The sequence below is a fragment of the Bidens hawaiensis genome, unplaced genomic scaffold (assembly GCF_021521415.1).
Source record: "Bidens hawaiensis isolate Kalapana, Puna unplaced genomic scaffold, B.hawaiensis_p1.1 tig00017565_1, whole genome shotgun sequence".
NCBI lineage: Eukaryota > Viridiplantae > Streptophyta > Magnoliopsida > Asterales > Asteraceae > Bidens > Bidens hawaiensis.
In genome coordinates this window covers 61,637-86,147 of record NW_027492654.1, presented here as the reverse complement: position 1 = coordinate 86,147, position 24,511 = coordinate 61,637, and the positions used below count along the sequence as shown (strand labels likewise).

The following is a 24,511-nucleotide window of genomic DNA, read 5'->3' as shown; positions in this document are numbered from 1 at the left end:
TCTCAGATATCCCATAAAAATTGACTGTATAAGAACGGTATATAACAAAGACAAAACATGCTTTTAAACCTAACACCAATCACGTTATTTAAGGGCATGCACAACAATGGACTTTGAAGATAATTCCAGGAATGTTTTTGTCTGTTACTGATTATAATTTATAAGAACGCAAATCACAGCACCACCATGTCCAACCCATATAGATGCTATTTATAACAAGTCAATATGGCAGTAACAGCTATATATATAAATTTATTTTATATGGTCAACAAGTACTGACAAATAAGAGTGTAGACATTTAAGTTTATCTAACTATGCGATCTCTCTTCTTTTCAGTGTTTTTGTTTATGTCCTTGTTAACATAGAGATTAACGGAATCAAGCTCATGGTTAACAGCCAATGATACGAATATCTATAATCTCGGTCTCATGTATGATTTGTATAACTATGTTTCATAACCAGCCAGTCTAATATATACCCGTCAAGTATCATGCATACTTATTAGTTTGTTAATAGTAGATGCCTGTCGGGTAATAACTTTATATAATTTGATGTCTTTAAGAACTACAATAATTCCAAAAATGATAAATTACATACATATTATTCTCATTATAAAATGTATAAAATATCTAGAAAAAATGGTTAATTTCAATATAATGTAAATCTCAGATAATATCTTACTTTGTAGCATACAATATAAATAGTGTCACCGAAGTACATATTAAAAGAAAAAGAGTTTATTTTTCATGGGTATGGATGAACTAAATGTAGTTCTCAAGTCGGCTCGAGAGCTTGGTATTTTACACGCTAAAAGGCCAAAGAAGATAGTCATTTGTTCTATGCATATGATCGTATTTTCGTTGGGTATTGGTCCGTAGAAATTGGGCTGAATATGGCTAGGATTCTCCGATGCTTTCACTTAGCATCTGGTCTCAAGGTTAATCTAAGGAAGAGTAAAGTCTTATAATTATTTCATAATATCCACTTTAAACTAAAATTCAAGTAATCAAATGTAAGACTTGTTTGAAATACTTTGAAACACCCTCCCTAACCAATAAGGAGTGATACCATATATTCATAAAACAAAACATACACCTTTTTTGTTTTATAATTATTGCATGCAAGAGAATCATTTATTTAGCATTATGATACATATAGGCAGCCCCTAGAACCGAGGAGTTGCGGTAACAAGCAATGGGAACTTCCTATGAACCGTTATACCAAATTTCTCACTCATATCCAAATCCTCATGATTAACTCCATTAGGCAACGCCATATCAAACTTGTATACAATATTCGCTATTGCAAGTTCGAAGATAGCTACACTAAACAGTACACCAGGACATGATCTCCTACCAGCACCAAATGGAATCCACTCAAAATGATGCCCTTTATAGTTAATCGAGTTTGTCAAAAACCTCTCAGGCTTAAACTCTTTTGGTTCCTCCCACAACCTTGAATCTCGTCCTATTTTCCAAGCATTGACCAAAACTTGTGTGCCAGATGGAACATCATACCCCATTATTTTGACGTCTTGGGTTGCTATACGAGGAAGAAGTAATGGAAGTGGAGGATGCAATCGCATACTCTCTTTTATGACGGCTTTTAGATACTGCATTTTGTCTAAATCTTCCTCGGTAATTATGGATCTTCCTTGTGCTACTTCCGTTATTTCCTTTTGTAGCTTTTTCATTACTCTTGGGTTTCTTATTAGCTCACTCAACATCCACTCAAGATTTGTAGATGTGTTATCAATTCCACCGCCAAATATATCCTACAAATTTAAAACACAATCTTTAATAAAATACATAATAGATTATTTGTGTCCGGCAATTAGTTAACAACATATGCTCCACCATTTATGGAACATGTTTCGCAATGTGAGACTCAAATGAGAATTTGAACACTAGAATTTACTACATGGGGAATACAGAGTGATCGGGGCATGCTAAAATTCGATACATACTCCATCCCTCATACACAATCCCATCTCCATAGTTTAACTAAATAGTTAAAAAAAAAAAATTCACACCATCTCATCCCCTGTCAGAGCATCTCTAGTGGTACCCGGCCCGGACGTCGACCCAGACGCCTTACCGGGTCAAAGGTCGGACCGACCCGGAAGGGCGGACCGGTGTTTGACCCGAATGATATCGTAAATAATATTATATTATATTTTAAAATTTAGAGAACTTGAAACATAACACATTTATTTATCTTTGTTATATTTTAAAAGTATAAGAAATTTTAAGAAATTATTAGTTTTAAATCTTAATTCTATAATAATAATAACATATAAGTATTCATCTTTATACATTCGGTGTGTTAATTTTTTAATTATACGATTCTACATATAATATTTATATTTTACTATTTTCTAGCAAAAATAAACCAGCCCATATTAAAAAAAAATTAACTTCAGTCCATACAAGCCCATATCAATTAACAACTTCACCTCATGTGTATAACTGTATAAGGGTTTCAATTTTTAGGGTTTTAAAATTTGTTATACTCAGCCGTCAGTTTCATTATATACCATCTAAGCTACCCTTCTTCATCTCCATCTATCTTCTATCCAAAATGTCATCAATCTATAAACACAAAAACAAGAAAATATGGTTGTTTTTTGTTGTAATGAAGGCTGGTATAAAGTAGTCGCCCCTGCAGATGGCTCAAACGAAGGGTGCAGCCTTCGATTTAGGGTTTATCTGTGAGAAAAAACACCTTAAGATTCGAAATATTCAAAATTGCCAGTTCACCCGCCGGGTCACCGGGTCCGGGCCGACCGCGAACCGTGAATCCCGGCCGGGTTTTTAGAAAACGGTCCTAATACCCTGACCCGGCCCGGTATAGGTACCGGATCCCGGTCAGACCGGTCTGACCGGCCGGGTTTCAAAACACTGGGTAACTCTAGTTTTTAATTCCAAACCGCCACCTCAGCATGACACATCAGATTTTAAACCAACATTCAAAAACATTTATTTATCCTCCGGTGGGCATTATATGTCCTTATTTCAAACCGTCAGCTCACCATCCAACTCATCATCTACTTTTTTTTCTTTTATTTAATCTGTATTAATTTATATATTTTATTCTTAATTATTTTGTTATTTTGTTCGTCTATGTAATATAACTTCAATAATAAAAGATACAAAAATTTACTAGATAAAAATATACCTAAAAAAAATTAAAACATACAATATTTTAAGAAAAAACGTTCATAAAATAAAAAAAACATACGGCTTAACAAATAGAAAAAGGGAAGAAAAAAAAAGAAAGAGAAAAAAGAAAAACACACGCATATGTATATTAGATTAGGTTACAAAATTATTAATTTAACAACCTAAAAAAGCACAAGACCATTTCAAGTGTGTATATAATGTATATGTTGTGTAAAACTGTGAATTGTTGGGGGCCGAATTGATAGCTTCACACACGGTTTGTAATTCCAAGCCGTTGCAATTTGGACTGACACCTCCAATGATAGGTTTCAAGTGTTTGAAATATGAACAACTCCACGTGGGATTTCAAAGCAGCCCAGTGGAGATGCCCTCATGACCCGTATTTCTTTTTTCTACTAATTTTCATCCTCTATATCCACTTTTTAGTTATATGTGTGAGTGGATACGAGTGAAAGAAAGATTAAAAAAACAATTGAAAACGGAATAAAGAAGTTGTTTAATTGAAGATGAGGTTTTGGAAAGATGAGAAATAGATTTTGAAGAGGTATGTACCCGCCTCAACACCGAGCGAGGCGGGTCAACCCACAAAATATAGACAAGAGGCTTGAAATCAAGACATTATGAAAGCACAAAGCCAAAATCTACGCGCATGGCGCATATCACATATGCTCACGCATATCACATATGCTCATGCATCACATGCTCAGGCATCATATGCTCAGGCACCACAGATGCTCATGCATCACATGCTCAGGCATCAGATGCTCAGGCACATATGCTCACGCATCACATATGCTCACGCATATCACATATGCGCGTGGCGCATCCGCGCGTGGCGCATATCACATGCTCGTGCATATCACATTTGCGCATGAAACATCTGCGCGTGAGAATAAAGAGAAGACCTCGCGCATCCTCAGGATAGGCGCGTATCACACATGCACATAATCAACCTCGTCCTTATCCAAATCAGGATTAGGGCAACCTTGATTGTGCACGTCAGACAACCTTCCAGAAGGTATCTTTTTAAGGAATAAGAATATGCTGATGTTGACAGCTGCCAATGAAAGGTGGACAACTCAGCAAAACCTATGTGCTACCACGTGATTATAACCAATGAAAAAGCACCAGGTGTCCCAAAGGACACGTGGCGCAAAGCAACTGGAAGAGGCCAACAAAGCCCTAATTGGGTCTGAGCCCAATCATTGGAAACCCTAGCACTATAAATACAGCATCAACTCCACAAGGAGAGTGGACAATAACAATCAAATATCATCCAATAACAGAGTATTCAGCTATTAAGCAATACATTCCATTTCCTTACTCTCATATCATTATCTTCTCCTACACACACTTATTCTCACACCGGAGGGTTACCCCAAAGAGGACCCCTCTGTCCCTTTCTGAGGGGTAAGTTTACGGTGCTGTTCATTTTGTAGGTGGAAGAACCCAGATCCAAGAAAACCATCGGTGAAATAGCATAATCACACCCGAGGAAAGTAGATCGTCTACCAGTGAGTCGATCCACGTCTCTTCATTGGCGCCATCCACTGTTACAACGGCAACAAGATCTCATCAGATCTCTATAAAAAACAAATTTTCACCATGGTTTCTGGCGTTCGTAACGTTGATCAAGTTCTGGAGGATATTGAACGTGAGGATGTTAATGAGGGACAACAGTTTCTGAGGGTGCCGCGTGATTCTACGCGCGCCACCAGTAACCGTCCCTTCATCACAACTCCTCATGGCCAGACTGAAACTCCTCCAGACGATCTCACATTACAAAATCTTGCCGGCGCAAAACAAAAAGGACCAATGGGTCCAGAAGATGAAACCAATGACCCCAAAGAATGGCTCATAAACGAGCAACGACGTCTAATGGACAAGTACAATGAGATGGTCAAACACAAAAAGTCAGCCGACTTAACACAACGGCTAGCGTTTGACAAGCAAAACGTCCATGGAACAAAAAGGGCGCGCGCGCCGGAGGATGGTCATTCCGTTCACACTGCACACACTGAGTTTAGTGATGAAGAAGTGCACAGCATGAGGAAGACGCGAGATACTCATGCAGGCGGCTCACAGCTCCGCGCGCACGTGAACATGGCGCCTGGAGCCAGAGCCGATCTGGATCTGCACGCGCCATATAGCCCACCAGTAAGAGGGCAAGTGGACGTAACCACACCATACAGGCCAGCCATCTTGGTGAAACATTCAAAGTTCACTGAGCGCATCGCGAAGGCCCCCATTCAGCACAAAACCAAGATGCCAAGTGGTTTGGGCAAATATGACGGCACAACAGATCCAGACGATTTCTTACAAGGGTTTTACAACACAGGAAACCTAGAAAGCTGGACGATGCCAACATGGTGTCACATGTTTGCTCGCTGCCTCACGGGCGCGGCGCGTGTCTGGTTCGAGAGCTTGCCGACTGGGCAGATCGATGGGTTCGAGGAACTATTGGAAAAATTCCAAGCCCACTTCGTACAGCAGCGCAGACACACGCGCGATCCTGATGACATCATGCACTGCGTGCGCAAGAATGATGAAACGATTGAAGACTACATAACTCGTTTCAATCAGGAGTCTCTGGCAATCGGAGGTATCACTGAGCAACTCTTGCGCGTGGCCTTTATTCAAGGCGCGCGCAGTGATCAACTCCGCCGAGCTCTCGTAAGCAGAGATGGCATGCCAACCACTTGGGCCAAACTAATGGAAGCATCGCGAGTCTTCGCGAGAAATGAAAAACAAATTGCCCAAGATAGGGCAAGAGAAAGAGCGCATCAAGCTGAGTCACCGCGCAGCAACGAAAGAAGGGGCAAACAGAACTCTGTCTGGTCCAGGTTGCAACCAACCAGTTTTTCTTCCGCAGAAAAGCAGGCGCAACCAAGCTCACCCCAGCCCCAAAAAGACGTTCGTAATCGCGGGGAGGGTGACAAGAGGGAAGGCGGCAGAGATCCTAACAGACCTCTGCCAAGAATATGGACTCCCCTCACTAAAACGCCTTCACAGGTGTTAAGCACTGAGAATGTCCAATTCAAAAGCCCCAAGCCACTACACTACAAGGGACCATCAGACAGTGGCAAGTACTGTGAGTTTCACAAGTCCACAGGACACAACACTGATGCATGCCACCACTTGAAGGATGCAATTGAAAAAGATGTGAAATCAGGCAAGCTGGCTCACCTGGTAAAAAACTCAAGACCAGAAAATGAACAATCAGGAGCCTCAGCCAGCAAAAAGTACAAAAGAATCTGTGTAGCCGAGGGAGGAAGGCAAGGGCAAATATCAAGAAAGAGAAACGCGCAAATCCAAGGAGATTGGCGCGAGCAACAAGTCATCTTCCCAAGAATCAGGGGAGGCCCTTCCATCAGCAGCCCTCTTGTCATCACTACACACATTGCTCATTATGAAGTGTCAAAAGTACTGGTGGACACTGGCAGCGAATCAGACATCATGTATGAGCAATGTTTCAGAAAACTGGATCCGGCAGACCAAGCAAGGCTTGAAATTGTGAATGCACCAATCTCTGGTGTGTCAAATGAAATCATTCACCCCCTAGGTCAAATACAATTTGAGCTAACTATGGGGGATGAGAAACACAAGCGAGCCGAAGTTGTCAACTTCTTGGTCTTGCCCACCACTTCATGCCACAATATGATCTTGGGTAGAGTAACGATTGCCCAATTTAACGCCATACCATCGCCAGCGCACGGCGCGTTGGGGTTCCCAACACCAACAGGTGTAACTTTTGTATACCGAGATCATTTGTGTGCAGTGACAAATACTCCGCGGGAAGGGAGAATGAAACATCCAATGGCAGACAACGCGCCAGAGGAATGGATTCTCAACCCAAAATTCCCGGAGCAGAAGATCACAATTGGCGCAACGATATCAGACGACACGAGGTTGAGAATGAAAAGATTGCTCACGGCATATATGTCGGTCTTCGCGTGGCAACACTCTGATATGACTGGGGTTCCGCGAGACCTGGCACAACATTCTCTCAACACGTTCAAGTCTGTAGAGCCAATTGCTCAAAAGAAGAGAGTCATGGGGGATGAGAAAGCGAGGGCCATGAATGAGCAGGTTGAGGATCTACTGCGCGCAAACATCATCCGCCCGATACGATACCAGACATGGGTAGCCAATCCTGTGATGGTAAAGAAAAGTAACGGGTCATGGAGGATGTGCATTGACTTCAAGGACCTCAACAAAGCATGCCCAAAGGATTGTTATCCCCTCCCAAACATCGACGCAAAGGTGGACTCCGTGGCGCCATTCAAGCTCAAATGTTTCCTGGATGCCTACAAAGGCTATCACCAGATTCAAATGGCACCACAAGATGAGGACAAGACCGCCTTCAGAACCGACAAGGGTGTTTTTTGTTACACAAAAATGCCCTTTGGTTTGAAGAATGCGGGCGCCACCTACCAAAGACTTATGGATGCCGTTTTCAACGAGCAAATTGGAAGAAACCTAGAAGTCTATGTGGATGATTTGGTGATCAAGAGCAGGGAGGAGAAACAAATGCTCAAAGAAATCGAGGAAACCCTTGGGCGCCTAAAGGAAGTTAACATGAAGCTCAATCCGAGCAAATGCACTTTCGGCGTACAAGAGGGAAAATTTCTAGGTGTAATGGTCACCAAGGATGGTTTTAAGGTGAACCCAGAAAAGGTGGAGGCCATCCTTGACATGCCCTCGCCATAAACCATGAAAGAAGTCCAGAAGCTGAATGGTAGATTGGTTTCAATCAACAGGTTCCTAGCGAACCATGCAAGCAAATCTACCCCATTTGTCAACACATTGAGGAATTGCTTAAAGAAAAGCCAATTCAAATGGACTCCTGAGGCCGAGCAAGCTTTCAGTGAGATAAAAGAATGTTTGATAAATCTGCCCGCGCTCACAGCTCCACTTCCTGGAGAAACTTTGACATTGTACCTATCAGCAGGAGAGCGCGCCATCGGCGCAGTATTGTTGGTGGATCGCAAGGGAATCCAAACGCCAATATACTATGTGAGTCGGGTGCTGACAGATCCTGAGACGCGCTACTCCATCATGGAAAAGTTAGTTTTGTCACTAACACACGCGTCGCGCAAGCTTCATAGATATTTCAATGGTCATCCCATTGAAGTTCTGACTGGTTACAACATCCAGCAAGTCTTGCGGCGTCCCGCGCTCTCAGGAAGGCTGACAAAGTGGGCGCTGGAATTGGGTGAGCACACGATCGCCTATAAGCCCCGTCCAGCAATAAAGGGACAAGTCTTGGCTGATTTCATTGCAGAAATCCCCGAAGGAAAAATTGAAGAGGCTAAGCGCGAGGTAGACCCTCCGCGAGCCAATGATGAAGAAAATGTTTGGAGATTGTTCACAGACGGAGCTTCAAACAACGAAGGATCCGGCGCAGGCCTCAAGCTGGTGGATCCAGAGAATCAGGAATATACTTACGCCATCAGGTTGGACTTCAAGAGTACCAACAATGAAGCTGAGTATGAAGCCCTGCTGGCTGGCCTGCGCATCGCGCACAAATTCGGAGTTAAAAAGCTAGAGGCCCATGTTGATTCATACTTGGTAGCAACACAGGTCAATGGCCTTTATGATGCCAAGGAGAACACCATGCCTCTGTATCTAGAGCAGGCGAAAAAGCTCATTGAGCAATTTGACTGCTTCAGAATCATTCATATTCCGCGCAGTGAAAACAAATCTGCCGACGCGCTGAGCAAGATGGCATCAACCAGCTTCGATCACTTTGGCAAAGATGTCAGAGTAGAAGTAATGAGCAACCCGTCGGTGGGAGCGAAGTCTGTCCTTGTAACTCATACAACCCCTTCATCATGGATAACTCCAATAATGGAATTCTTGAAGGAGGGAAAAGTACCAGACGATCGCGCACAGGCGAGGAAGATAAGACACAAGTCGCAGAACTATGAACTGCTTGATGGTGCATTGTATCGACGCTCTTATCTTGGACCGCTCATGAAATGCCTTGATGCTGAGGAAGCAAGCTATGTGATCAGAGAAATACATGAAGGAATTTGTGGAATACATGCTGGCCCGCGTATGGTGGTTACCAAGGCAATGAGCGCAGGTTATTATTGGCCAGGCATGTACTTGGACGCTTTAAAAGAGATCCAAAAATGCAAAGCATGTCAGAGCTATGCGCCAAACACCATGCGGCCAAAGAACAACTTGATTCCAGTGACCTCCGCATGGCCTTTCCACAAATGGGCAATCGACATTGTGGATCCCCTTCCGCAAGCGCAAGGGCGAGTAAAATTTTTGGTAGTGGCAGTAGACTATTTCACAAAATGGGTTGAAGCCAAGCCACTAGCAAAAATCACAGCCGAAGCGATGAAGCAATTTATCTGGAGCCACATCATATGCCGTTTTAGCTTGCCCATGGAAATTGTGAGCGATAATGGCAAGCAATTCACTGACAAGAAGATATCCGGCTGGCTCAAGGAATTGCGCATCAACCAAATTTTCACTTCAGTATACCACCCTCAGGGGAATGGCCAAGTGGAATGCGCGAACCAAAGCTTGCTGAATGGGCTGAAGAAAAGGTTAGAGGGAGAATCCCATTCTTGGGTCGAAGAGCTACCTAATGTCCTGTGGGCACACAGGACATTAAGCAAAACCAGCAATGGCGAATCCCCGTTCAGCCTAACCTATGGAACAGAGGCAATGATTCCAGCAGAAATTGGATGCCCATCCCATAGAGTGCTCATGATGAGCAAGATTGATAACGAGCGAGAAAGAAGGTTGGATCTCAACTTACTTGAAGGGCGCAGAGAGGCGGCTATCATCAGTGAAGCCAAATACAAGAAAAAACTGGAAAATATTACAACCAGCGTGTGAAAGAATGCCACTTTAAGAAAAATGATTTTGTCCTTCGAAACAATGAAGCTAGCCGCGCGATACCCCCGGGAAAAATGTCCCCCAATTGGGAGGGACCTTATCAAGTCTCGGAAGAATTGGGAAAAGGCGCATACGCTTTAAAAGATTTGAATGGAAAGAAGATCCCGCGCGCATGGAACGCGGCACAGCTTAGAAAATGTTTCATGTAAATGTCAAGTTTGTAATCAAGGCTTTTTAAGCCATTATGAATAATGATACGCGCTATCTTCTCTTAATGTGGATTCTATTACCTTTTGCATACATGTTTCACACTTCCCTTTATTAATTTTGAGCAATATGACAACATTGTATTGACATCAAAACGAAATAAAAACGAAGTAAAACATACATGCGCGAGCTTCAAGCTCAAACGCGTTAACGAGTCTTAACTCTAAAACGTCGGGGCCTTAGCCCAATTCTATTACCTTTTGCATACATGTTTCACACTTCCCTTTATTAATTTTGAGCAATATGACAACATTGTATTGACATCAAAACGAAATAAAAACGAAGTAAAACATACATGCGCGAGCTTCAAGCTCAAACGCGTTAACGAGTCTTAACTCTAAAACGTCGGGGCCTTAGCCCAATTCTATTACCTTTTGCATACATGTTTCACACTTCCCTTTATTAATTTTGAGCAATATGACAACATTGTATTGACATCAAAACGAAATAAAACGAAGTAAAACATACATGCGCGAGCTTCAAGCTCAAACGCGTTAATGAGTATTAACTCTAAAACGTCAGGGCCTTAGCCCAATAATGTGAGCCTTAGCTCAAATCACTCAACATCCATCCTACATACTGCGCAGCCTGACCATAAAAATACCTAAACACAACTAAGGCAAAACAAATGCCAAAACATAGTTGTTAAGGTTTCAGGTCGAGGTCGCGCATGCAATTGTAATGGATATCTGAGCAACACATATTGATACGTAAAGGCTAAAGAACTCATAATTCCATATAATAAATGCGCGATAACGTCGCGCAAAAGAGGAATAATGAAAACGCCTAGGCACGTGTCAACATAATCAAGATATGGCAAAATCACTTACAATATGACAAGGATTAAGTATAATAATTTCCTTACAACCTTGTTCTTATTTCAACGTGCAAGCATATCTTATATTCAACAAGCAAACATGCAATATAAGAGATGAATGGGGAATGCGCAAGATGCGAAGAAGGGAAAAACAAAATTTCATTCCAAAGCATTGAAATTTACAAGTTTACAAGATGATAAGATACAAACTACAAATAAAAATAAAAAACATGAAGGGCTTCTCAAGTCTCCACGTCGACGTCAGCCTCTTCATAGTCATCATCATCGCCCTCAGCATCTGGCGCAGCCCGCTCCTCGTCATCTCCAAACTGACCATAGTCAAGTTCTTCGTCTTGAATGGATTCTTCTATCACAATAGTGTCAGGAGTGGATCCTTTGGCCACGCCAGAGCCGCTAGCAACGCCAGCATTCCCCGCGCCATCATCGCCGCCACCAGCCCCTTCGCACTCGTCAAGTAATTTCTTTAGCGCGCCGAGATTGGGCTGGTCAGCAAGCGCGGATATCTGCAAATCATAAGGAAAAATATGAGTACAAAAAGACTTGGAAAATAAGTCAAGGTAATCTCATTAAGGTTAAAATACCTGCGCAAGGATGGGAATGGGAGTATTCATATACTTCTCCCCCATCGCGGCCATGTCCGCGCAGGCAACGTCGCTCTGATAAGGGTACTCGGATGGGTTCTTCTTCAACATGCCATATTCATAGCCATCCGTAAACCCTTCAGCTCGACTCACCAAGCGCGCGGTAGCGTTGCAATCCATCACAAGGGCCTGGAACTCGTCTGAGTATTTCATCGCGTAAGCGCAACGAGTCATGCCCTGTGAGATTAGCCATTGGCGATCCTGCGCGAGGGAAGCAACAGACGTCTCGAGGGCAGGAACCTGAGAGTTTAACAACTCAACAGTTTCCTTAGTCTGTTTCTGCTCCTCTTTGTCGGACGCTGCTGCCGCCAAGGCTTCTTCCTTTTCCGCCCGCGCAGCATCAAGTGCTTCCTGGCTAGACGCTGCCGTCGCCAAGGCTTCATCTTTCTCGGCCTGCGCGGCCGCCAGCTCCTTCTTCAGGCGCGCAACCTCACTCTCCAGCGATGATTTGTCAGTTATAGACTGGACAAGAGCTTGGTCACGCGCCTCCGCGTACAGCTCCAAGTCGCGCACTCTACGCGCGTACTTGGCAGCGTCCGCCTCGGCCGCCTGCAGCTTCTCCCGCGCAGCCTGGAGCTCATGCCCGCGCTTAACGAACGCGGTGTTGGCACTTGCCCTGTTCTCACTGAGCTCTGCTTGGAGCTTCTCAGCTCTCTCTCGAGCATCAGAAAGATGCCAAGCAGATACTTTAGCCTCTTGCTTGGCTTCCGCAAGAGCATCACGTACCTTTACGTAATCATAGCGAAGCTCTTGGGAGGCAGCAAAGAAAGCCGACCCAGCAAACAGATGGTCTTTCAGCAAGTCATCGCGAGCGCGGGCCTCCTGAAACCTCCTTTCAGCTGGAGGCACAGAATGAGCCCAGAAGTCCTCACACACACCCATGGACTGAAATGAGCTGTCCTCAGTAATGTTCCATCTCGGGCGGTAGATGTGATCGGCTTCCTGCAAACACAAAGTAATGATCTAAGTCATCAAAACACTAATATGAAAGTCCGCGCAGCGGAGCAAAAACAAACTTATACCTGCGGGGACGAAGCAGAAAAGTCAGCGGCAGGCCCACGAGAAGACGGCGACGCGAAACCTCGTGGCGCTGCAGGGCTGGCGCGGCCGCCGTCGGAATCTTCAGCATGAACCTCCTCATCCTCCTCTGAAATAGGCCTTTTCTCCTGCGACCTAGAATCAAAATCAGTCTCGCGAGGAGGGCTGTGCGCAGGAGGAGGTGAGGGAGGTCTCGACGCCGCCAGATCGGCGCGTAAAACGGCCTCCTGCTCCTTAGTAATCCCGATGAGGGGAGATTCATCGCTTGCAGGAGCAGGAGCAGAGCCAATGGCGCTGGCACCGGCGCCAGGAGTGCCGCCAGCAGCTTGTACGCCAGCTACGACTCCTATGAAAAAATCAACAAAAAGAAATGGTTCATGACTTGATCTAAAAGAAAAAAGTCAGAAAATAAAACCACAATACGTACCTTGGCGCAACTCCGTTCGCGAGGCAAACATCGCCATGAAGTCCATTCTACCCTTTTTCGAGGGTAAAACAGGGGACTTCGAAGCGACCTCCGGCGCAGCCTCGGCATCTTGTTGCGCTTGAGGTTGATTCACCAAGGTCGCCGGCTCTACAAACATTTGAGTAAGCAAAGATTCATTAGTAATTCAATCAGAATCGCGCTCATAGAACCATAAAAGATAAGCAAAGGATAAGCAAAGTATACCTGTCGAAGGCGCAACGCCGCTTCACTTTTCCACCGCGCGAAGGGAGGAGGTAGTCGCACCATACCTCGTGTGGACAGGAGGTCTGCCCACTTTTTGAGGCAGGGAAGACAAGGGAAACTTGGAGGGAAACTCCTGGGTTTTCTCAAATCCCCCCGCCTGAGTAGGAGGATCCTGAACAACAGGGGCAACATCTTTCTTCTGTTTCTTACTGGCCCCTGCGCCAGTTTTCCCCTTAGCTTTACGCTTTAGTTGGGGCGCCTCCTCCTCCTCCTCCTCTTCCGCGAGCTCCAGCTCGTAGTTTTCAAGCGCATCTACAATACGTGCAACAGAAATGTTAGCCAAATTTGGTATTATAAAGGAAAATGCATAAGTACAAAGGCTTACCAGGCGCATCGCTGTCAAAGAGAAATCCCAGATCAACAGGGATGAACATGTCATCGAAGCGATCGGGGAAGCCAACCTCCCCAGCGCCCAGCGCGACGGAGCCACCCTCCATATGCTCATCATAGGCGGCGTGGACATACTCCTTGCTGACTGCACAAAACAAGTCAAATGATATCAGCAAAAAGACAAGTATTCGCGCAGAAGTAATCCAATGAGATTAACTTACACAGGCCGTCAACTTGGATAACGGGCTCAGTCGCGCTGTCAGCCCACCTCCTGCTCATACCAACCCCCACCAGCGCCTCCTCGCAAATTTTCTTGGCGGGGGATGGTTCAGCAGTCAACTTTTTCACCCAGACGCCAGTTGGGTTCTTGAAGACACCCACATCCGCAGGCGCAGAAGAGATCGCGCGCATGGTCATGCGGATGGGGATCACACCAGCCCTGATATAGAAAAACCTCTCAGACCAGTCATGAAGGCTCTTGAATGAAACAGTGCAGCACTTGACCTTCTGACTGCGAGGAATAAATGAGAACCAAGAATCTTGGATCTTGGGCTTATAAAAAAATTGAAAGCGCCGAGGGGTGGGCTCCTCGCGCTGTGATTTGCACATGAACTCAAAATGAGTCATGCGCACAAGTCCAAACGGATGGACTTGGGATATATGAATCCCATAGAACCTAAGCAGCGCACCCACAAACCTTGTCATCGGGAGACGAAGGTTGCAGTGGGTGAAAAAATGGCAATACAAGGATATAAAGCCGGTGGGCGGGTCCGCCGCCGTTTGCCCGGCCCCAGGCAACATGCAGCCAAAATCAGGGAGAAAACCCTGAGAGGCGATAAGGCTATCGAAATCGGCCTGCCTCAGTTTGCAGGGGATCTCATCCCACTTCTTCACTGCCTTAGTCCTCCCTACCTCCTCCGATGAGGCCTCAGCAGCCCTCTTCCCCTTGCCGGTCTTCTTCAATGTAGACATCACTAACGATTTCACACGGCAATGGATGGGGGAGATTGTGTTGTCTGAGCTATCAGACATACAACTGTGACAACGAACAAAAGTTGCTTCTGAAGAACAGATATCTGGAAGCAGAACAAAGATAATCGGAATACAAGGAAAGAAAGAAAAGAGCTCTGAATAATAAACAAGAAGATGAAGGATAAAAAACTCTAAGGGCTGGCTTTTATAGGCCCAGGAGAGAGAAATATTGGTGCTTATCGGACTTCACGCGCCCCCACTCGCAGGTGTAAGCCAACGCGAGCGCGACACGTGTCCCTGACACTGTGTGAGGGGACACGAAAAGAAACTACAGCTGCTGCCAGAATTCACGCGCCACCACTCGCAGGAACGGACCAACGCGAGCGCGACACGTGTCCCTGACACTATGTGAGGGGACACGAAAGGCAACTGTACCACCTCGAGCACACGAAAGGTCTGACACGTCTCCATCACTGACGCATGTCAGCAACAACCAACCACGTACAGGGACGATTCGTTTTCAACCAAAAGGATAGAATTTCGCGCAACGATGAATAATAAGAAGAAAAAGACAAACCCCTACTAAAAGAGCAAACTGTTAAGTCTAATATCTATCTTGCCTCGCTCGCGCGAGACAAGACACACATTAGACTGGGGGGGCTTGAAGAGGTATGTACCAGCCTCAACACCGAGCGAGGCGGGTCAACCCACAAGATATAGACAAGAGGCTTGAAATCAAGACATTATGAAGGCACAAAGCCAAAACCTACGCGCATGGCGCATATCACATATGCTCACGCATATCACATATGCTCATGCATCACATGCTCAGGCACCACAGATGCTCATGCATCACATGCTCAGGCATCAGATGCTCAGGCACATATGCTCACGCATCACATATGCGCGTGGCGCATCCGCGCGTGGCGCATATCACATGCTCGTGCATATCACATTTGCGCATGAAACATCTGCGCGTGAGAATAAAGAGAAGACCTCGCGCATCCTCAGGATAGGCGCGTATCACACATGCACATAATCAACCTCGTCCTTATCCAAATCAGGATTAGGGCAACCTTGATTGTGCACGTCAGACAACCTTCCAGAAGGTATCTTTTTAAGGAATAAGAATATGCTGATGTTGACAGCTGCCAATGAAAGGTGGACAACTCAGCAAAACCTATGTGCTACCACGTGATTATAACCAATGAAAAAGCACCAGGTGTCCCAAAGGACACGTGGCGCAAAGCAACTGGAAGAGGCCAACAAAGCCCTAATTGGGTCTGAGCCAAATCATTGGAAACCCTAGCACTATAAATACAGCATCAACTCCACAAGGAGAGTGGACAATAACAATCAAATATCATCCAATAACAGAGTATTCAGCTATTAAGCAATACATTCCATTTCCTTACTCTCATATCATTATCTTCTCCTACACACACTTATTCTCACACCGGAGGGTTACCCCAAAGAGGACCCCTATGTCCCTTTCTGAGGGGTAAGTTTACGGTGCTGTTCATTTTGTAGGTGGAAGAACCCAGATCCAAGAAAACCATCGGTGAAATAGCATAATCACACCCGAGGAAAGTAGATCGTCTACCAGTGAGTCGATCCACGTCTCTTCAGATTTAGAAAAGGACGGTTTAATAATTGTAAGAATGAGAATAAGGGACGGAGTGTAAATGCTTGACCTTTTAAACTAAAATAACTAAAATTGATACTAAAAGAGGATGTTTTTCAATATATAAAACCTTAAAATGGATGGGAACGTGACTTTTCATTTTTTTAGATGAAAATACTAACTTTTATATTATTTAATAAAATAAGTACGTATCAAGTTTTTAGATAGTGTTTCATACAATTAGGATAAAAATATTTTTGATGTTGCTGGTCAGTCGTCTCAACAAATATAGACGTGTCCATGTTTGGACTTTTCTTGTCAGTATTTTCTTGAGCAAGAGACGTATAAATTATGATAAAAAGAAATAAAAAAGTAAATAGGTGAACTTAGCTTGAATATATGGAGGTGTGCAAACGACGATTCAATTCAGTTTTTACCTTTATAAGTATAACCGCTAGTTTTGGTTTTGATTTAGTCGGTTATGATTCGTTTTGGTTAATATCAGGTAATTAGCCAAACAAGTTTTGATACATAACTGATTAAATAACCCCGAATATAAAAAGCCTAAATGTGGTTCTTAACTATACAATCAAAAAAACATTTAAAGAAAAATGGATGAAAATATAACAAAAGTCCACTCGAATGATGCACAATTGACCAATGATATCTTGCTACCAAACTTTCATTAGTCCTTTAAAGCAAACTTTAATTTTAAAAACTAGCATTTAAATAGCAACTTCACTGTTTAATTATCATGCAACATGCACATGGCATGTTAAGCACAATTGAGTGAAATGACCAATGCAATCTTGCTACAATTAAGAAGACATGTTACTATTATTATTAGGGCCGGGTGTTTCATTAAATCAGGATAGCCATTAAGCAAGTTATAATATGTCATTTGTTTGTAAAATTCTTTTATTATCAAACAATGATTTTCGTGGGCTATGGGTCTCAGCAAACCCGAATAGCCATTTTCACGAGTTATAACATCCCATTTATTTGTGAAACTCTTTAAGACTTTTATCATTAAACCTAATTTAATTTCTCTCCGGTATATATTCTCTATCACCGGTTAACTTTTAATTATCACCCACCATCGTCAACCTCTCATCTCATGCATCAGCACCATCGTCACCTACATCAATCGCCCCTTTGATGGATTTCTCCTAAGTCGCCGAATGAACACCGGTTAATCAGCCACCAGTTCAGATCTGGTCGCCCCTTACATCCTCTTTTATTTATGACCCGTATCCGGGTCAACCCGTTTTCATCTTTATCACTCATACCACACCACCACGTCAACCTTGATTCCAGGTCTAGAACGGTCGTTACTTGTGGCAGATTATACTAAAATACTATGCTCTGTCTAATACAAACCTGGGTTAAATGTTCGTTCAATTAAAATTTAAATGAACGGATCATGAATATAAACGAACATAATTGAACAAAGGTAAACACACATAAATGAACAAGCGCAAACAAACACAAACGAACATAAATAAGCAAACTTAAATGAACACAAACGAACCGATATAAAACATTAAATATATAATTTATTCAATGTTTCATCCAAAAATGAAATAACGAAAATAACGAAACATAAACGGATCAAAATAGGTCCAAAGATAGTATAAACTGTTTTACAATAAATTAAATTAAAATTAAAATATATATCTATAGTATTAGAAACGACAAATGTAAAAAACTTGTAATACTGAGGCTAAAGCTCGTAAGTGTATAAACTATACATATAAAAATTTATCTAATCTTTCATCCAATAGCAACAAATTTGTGTACATTAATCCCGAATTAAATTGTACTAGACTTTCAATCTAATATTTTATTTATATTATATTTAATATCTATTTTGTTTTTAAATTAACTATGATGTAATACGATAGACCGATAAGACCATCGGTTCACTATCCAATCTGGTAGTGAGAAGATAGAACATTGTTAAATCACAAAATCCAACCACATCATCGTACCTCAAAGACAAGAACGAACTTACCGTGATTAAAGCTTTTATGGTATTTGTCCCAAAGCTAAATCCAGTTGTTTTATCCTTTTGGACATTTAACAAGATGTCAATGAAATCTTTAGCTTCATCATTTCCATCACTGTCCCCAGTACTCTTCTTGTTCACATGTTCTTTTATAACATCTTCAAGAAACTCATCTAACTTTTTAGTAACTTCTTCAGCTTGCCCCATTAGGCCACTGACTCGATCGACCCACGACAACCATGGAATATAGCTCCCAACGCTCAACCGAGTAAACATGGTTAGATACTTTCTCAAAATCTTTGTGAGAACTAACCCATCACATGTCCTCCCAATCGACACCCTACACAAACCGATAATTGAAAACTTAATCGAATCGAAACCAATTAAAACCGAACCAAGTTACAAGAAACCGGCTTGGTTTTTCGTTTCAAATAATTTGAATTTGGTTCAAACGAAATAAAAGAAGGAAGGTTTATTTAAGTTTTGTCAACCACTTGGGCTAGCTCAATTGGCCAGCCAAATGATGGGTAAGAGCTTGATGTCGGTTGGCCTCTCAAGTTCGAATCTTGATGGCGACACGAGTTTTTTATTAGAGTGTCCATTCCTAGAGAGGTTGCTCTTGTGGGCGGACAACTCCTGTCAAGTGGCAGGGGGCTCGAAATTTTCTCGTGGAACACCTAGCCAAACTCGGATGCCAAACGTGAGCCCGGTTAAGACAGTGGGGCGGTTGGGGTTCTCTCCGTCAACCACTATGAAAGTCACTGTTCAAAAAAAATTTAAGTCTTGTCATTTAGTATTGCGCGCACAAATTTTTTTTTTGGTAAAATCTGGATCCCAAGCTGGTATAAACAGACACATAGGATCCAAGCCTGACTGGTTTCACCAAAACCGGTTTTGCTACAAGATCATATTAATTGGTTCTAAAACCAATTTCGAATCATGAACCGGTTTTTTTTAAGTATTATTATCCCAACCAAATTAAATAACAAATAATGGTAAAAAAAATTAAAAATAAATTATAAGGCTATTTTGTTTATTCGGTTTGAACTAGAATTCGGTTCAGACTTGTTTTCTTCGACCAAAATACTTTTCAAACCAAATATAGAAAAAACCGAACAGGTAAACACCCTTACCTGCACACAATATTTTCCGCAAGCGAATCAAACAACGGAGTAACATCAACGACCGAACCACAACTTTTCTCAAACATACCAATCATAAGACCAATCTCTTCTTGTCTCACATTCTTGAAAGACTTCACTTGTGCACTGCTTAAAAGTTGTGATGCTACAATGCTCCTCAACTGCCTCCAATACTCCCCATTAGGCGCAAACGCCAAGTCCTTAAAACCATACAACAATATATCTAAGATAGCCGAGTAAGGCCGACTAGCAAACGATATATCATGGGTTTTCATGATCTGTTCGGCTGCTTCGGATGACGAAGCTACGAGCGTGGGTATACTGCCTAGGTGAAGTAGCATGACCGGACCATGTTGTCGGGACAAGGCTTCTAGGGACCGGTGTGGGTTTGAGCCTAGTTTGTGAAGGTGGCCGATGATCGGAAGCCGGTTTGGAGAGGGTGGGAGGTTTATGTTTTTGTTGGAATAATATGAAATCCATTTGTTGCGTATGTAAATTATGAAAATGAGAGATGAAAACAAAGTGAAGAGTATAGTTTGGAAGGATGGAATAGTTTCCATGATGTTATTACTTATTACTTATTAGGTAAGATGTTTGCGAGTTTGTCTCATCAATACAGCTTTTATTTATAAGGTTGGAATTTTTGTACTATAGTTGTAAAATGAGTTCGGTGGTCATGTGGATGGCAGTTTAAACGGTGGGTATAGTTTTTAATGGAGGCGTTAAAATGAAGTGACATGACACCCTGGTCATTCGTGCCCACACCCTGTAGGAATAGACTTATCACATTTTTTTTAGTTTCTCTACCGTAATAAATGTAATAAAAACCGACCGAATGTCAATTTTGCTTTTTTTTAGATCAGGTACCATAACAAACGTGACAGGGACTAAACGAAGTTACGTAGATTCGCCGCCTCAACACCCGGGATAAAAACCGACCGACGTCACCCCATTGATCCATGTCAGTTTTTATATATTTTTTCTGTTTTAGTTCAAATACCTTAAAGCACGTAACTCAATTCGTGCCGATTTACTGCCTCAATTCCAGGACTGACAACACTTGGATTTTACCACCGCCCATATTTTACCACCTTGTCCCGGCACAACGCGCCAGGTATAATTAGGGCTGTCAAACGTGTCGGGTTAACAGGTTGCGGGTTGGCGGGTTGACGGGTTGAAATGTGCAACCCGAACCCAACCCATATTATTATTCGTGTCAAATAAGTCAACCCTAACCCGCACACACATAAATTCGGGTCAACCCGAACACGACCCGTTTAACCCATATATTTTAAACAACTTAATTTATATAATCATACTTACAAATTATAATAAAATCAAAACTATATATTGCAAAAATCAAATGAAATTTACACATGAGTCGATTTAGATATAAATGGATTTGACGATATGTTCATGCATATTGGTGAATGGACAGAGAAAATACATCTTGGGTAATGAAATTCTGGTTGAGAATTTAAAAGTTTCATACACGAAAAATAGAATTTAAAAGGAGACTTAAGAAGGTAATATGGGAATGAAAAATAATTAAATTTTCTAACACATTTTAAAACTAAAGAGGGAATATAAAATTAATTTTAAAGTATCTAAAATTAAATGGGTTAACGGGTCAAACCCGTTTTTATACAAGTCAACCCGAACCCGACATGTTTAGAAAACAGGTCAGCCCGAACCTGACCCGTATTTCAAACGGGTCGTGTTAGCCGACCCAAAACCTGTTTTTTTCGTGTCGGGTTTGGGTTGGGTTTCGGGTCGTGTCAAGAATTGACACCCCTAGGTATAATACTAGTTTAAGATAAAATAATTAAAATTTACATATTTAATCGTTGAGGATAAAATAAAAGTTAAAGCGAGTCACTTTTAAATAAGTGGATCACATGTCCACATCTACTATTAGCTAGTGGGTATTCAAGTTATTGCAACACGATAAAAGATGTCTAACTTTAACTAAAAATAAATAGTTGCCACTTTAATACCCAATACAGTGTTATCAACCAGAAGAATATTGCTTTAATTAAGTAGTTAATGTTAGAGTGTAGTTTTACTAATATTTGTTTGTGCTAAATCACATGTTTTCTTGAGATGCGAATTATTTGTTTTCATGGTTAAAAAAATAAAAATTCAAATACCTACTTTTAGAAGATAAGATTGTGTGTTACGAAACGCTTGACATAGGCTCCAAGCTCGACCATAATTTCACGAAATTACCACTACATACTCAAAGTGTGTGTGGGCGATGGAAGGTAATTCTAATTTATAATTCAACTTAGAACGAATCATTTAAAGCCACCTCACATTTCACCTGATCACGATTCACAACAAATGCAAGTGGTATGAAATGTGAAGGCCCTAAATGCGGAGTCATTTGTAACTCACCTCAATCACTTAAAGCTAGAATGATTGTCTTCACGGATATTAATTAGTTATCCTTCGTCGCTTATTCCTAGAATTAATAATCTACTTTTTTAATTGTAGCTTGCTCCTAGGTAGTTTATTAATAAGATCTCTTCTTTGCTGATAAAAAATTGTATTACACGCTCATCTCAATATTTTTAGGGTCTTACCGAATTTTAACTCAATGGAGTAAGATGACTCAGATTTTTTATATATGATGTAGTAGCAGTGACGGAGCTTAGACGAAAAAGTATGAAGGCTGAGAAGGGGACTCTATGCTTTTGCCCGTGTGACGGCGTGTGCTACATGAATTCCAACGGAAAATTTAAAAGATTAAAATTCAAGTGAGTTGTGATCGAAGAGGAAAAAGGACGCTAAAATATAGGCACCAATCATAAGTTTATTTTTTTAACAGTCGAGCCACAAGTTGCATACATCAGCCAAAGGTGACACAAGTCAAGTATATATATAATACAAACTCCAACCATAATTGGAGATCATCAGCAGCTACTTCACATATTATAACCTACACCACCACCACCACTACCACCACCACCACCACCACCACCGCTCCTATTCTCACCATAATTAGAATAGCTTTTCCAATTCGACGTACGATTAACATAACCATAATTAGGAAAAGAAGGCAGTGGCTGATAATATCCACCACCTCCACCACCATTACACACATGTCGCATCAAATCAGCGTTTGCAGCATCAATATCCTTTTGAAGGCGATCAATCTGTCGTTGTAGGAGACTGATCACTCCAACACAACCATACACAGGGTCTCTAATCCGAGCTTCAGCTTCATATGCAAGTGAACTAACTACATCTTCTCTTTGGTGCGGTAACACATCGTTTAGGAGCTTTGTGACGTTGCTGGCACCGAAGATTTTGTGAACGTTAACGAATTTCTGTGGGTCTTCTGGAGGGAAGTAAGGTGCGAAAACACAGCCAGGTATGCATTTTCTCCTCAAGAACTTGCAGGCAGCACAAGGATAGTTGTAAGAGCTTGATGAAGCCATAATATTAGCCTTGTTTTATCTGAAGAGTAATTAAAAACTATTTAATCTACTAATTAAAGGCGCAAAATATTGAAATTTTAATTTTGATATATATTTCATTCATTAACTAAAGAGTAGTGTTTACATCGAAATACAAGGCAAACGGACAACAAGCTACACTGCTAACCCTTTATGAATAGCAAAACTAAGTCGTTTAAAAATTTCATTTATATGTGGGAAGTACTTATAGAATTATTTTTTTTAATATATGTTGTAGAAATAGACGGTTCGGTTCGCTACAGCGATGAGTGAACTCAAGAGAACTCTAACAATGTTTCCGTTAGTTCCTTGTCTGGCAAGCAACTTGGGTAAGGACAAATGTTTCCTTTGACCATCAAACTCAAGCCAAGTTTGCTTGCTACATGAACAAATCCCTACAATCTTTGTCAGGGTTTGCATGAGTTCACTATCCATGGTAGTGAGATGTCTATTTATACAACTTTAAGAAAAATGTCTAGATTTACTTACCACGTCTCTAAACCACCTAAAAAACAAAAAAACAAAAAAAAAGTTATTATATATATATGATAATTTATAACCTTAATACCATGTCACATATGTGTTACAACAACAAAACTATTCAAGCATCAAATAGGCGCCGTGTTGGCTAAAGTCGATTCAAAACTACACAAAAAGACAAATCTTTTGACTATTGGACGATTAACGGCTGGTCATTAGGTATTCTCTATAAGATCATAGTAGACACAACACATCTAGCTGTAACGAATCTCTAGCTAACCCTTACCAGTATATGAATGAACTCTTTTTAATGTACGAGAACTTTATTATCTATTTGAAAACGACTTCTGTTTTGTTGCATTTCTTTCAGACAAGTGAAGTACTAGTGATCAAACCCTAGTATTTTTTTAATGTTACTTATCTTAAATCACAAAAACTCTGTTTTGTAGATTTACAAGCCTAGATCTCTCTAGACACATATGAATAGGATCAAATATAATAATTATAATATGGGATCTGGTGAATTAAGGGATAGATTAAGGCAGATTAATGGTACGATCATATATGATATATCAAGCCTTGATCAGAAGTTAAATATTTGATGGGATTGGTGATTTGGAGCATATATATATATATGTATCTTTTAGAAATAGAAAACCCTAATCATATCAGAAAAAGCATGGCACAATCTCATACATTTGTTGCACATGTATTTGTATTGTTAGCTAAAGGGAATTACCTAAAAGGAAAGAAACATCTGATTCGTGTGAGTGTATATATTTATTTGAGCTTTTGTGGATTCTGTATATATGTATCTGATATGTGTATCTTGATCAGATCACAAGAACAAATCACAAATCATTAATGGAAAAGACAAGTTCCTTTTTTATATCTATTTTACCTGTCTTTGAACTCTTTGATTCCTCCTTGTTATCCTGCC

The 24,511-nt window shown here is 41.6% G+C and overlaps 1 protein-coding gene and 1 pseudogene across 1 annotated transcript; both read right to left on the bottom strand.

The window, feature by feature from the left end:
• Nucleotides 1-1,099: 1,099 nt before the first annotated feature.
• On the bottom strand, nt 1,100-20,190 carry LOC143554179 (cytochrome P450 Tp4149-like). Its single transcript, XM_077044010.1, has 3 exons — nt 19,622-20,190; nt 18,495-18,828; nt 1,100-1,774 (listed from the first exon to the last, which is right to left on the bottom strand). The coding sequence occupies exons 1-3, from the start codon at nt 20,188-20,190 to the stop codon at nt 1,166-1,168; spliced, it is 1,512 nt and encodes a 503-aa protein (XP_076900125.1). The 3' UTR covers nt 1,100-1,165.
• Nucleotides 20,191-22,318: 2,128 nt separating this feature from the next.
• Nucleotides 22,319-23,073, bottom strand: LOC143554195 (protein LATERAL ORGAN BOUNDARIES pseudogene; annotated as a pseudogene).
• Nucleotides 23,074-24,511: the final 1,438 nt, after the last annotated feature.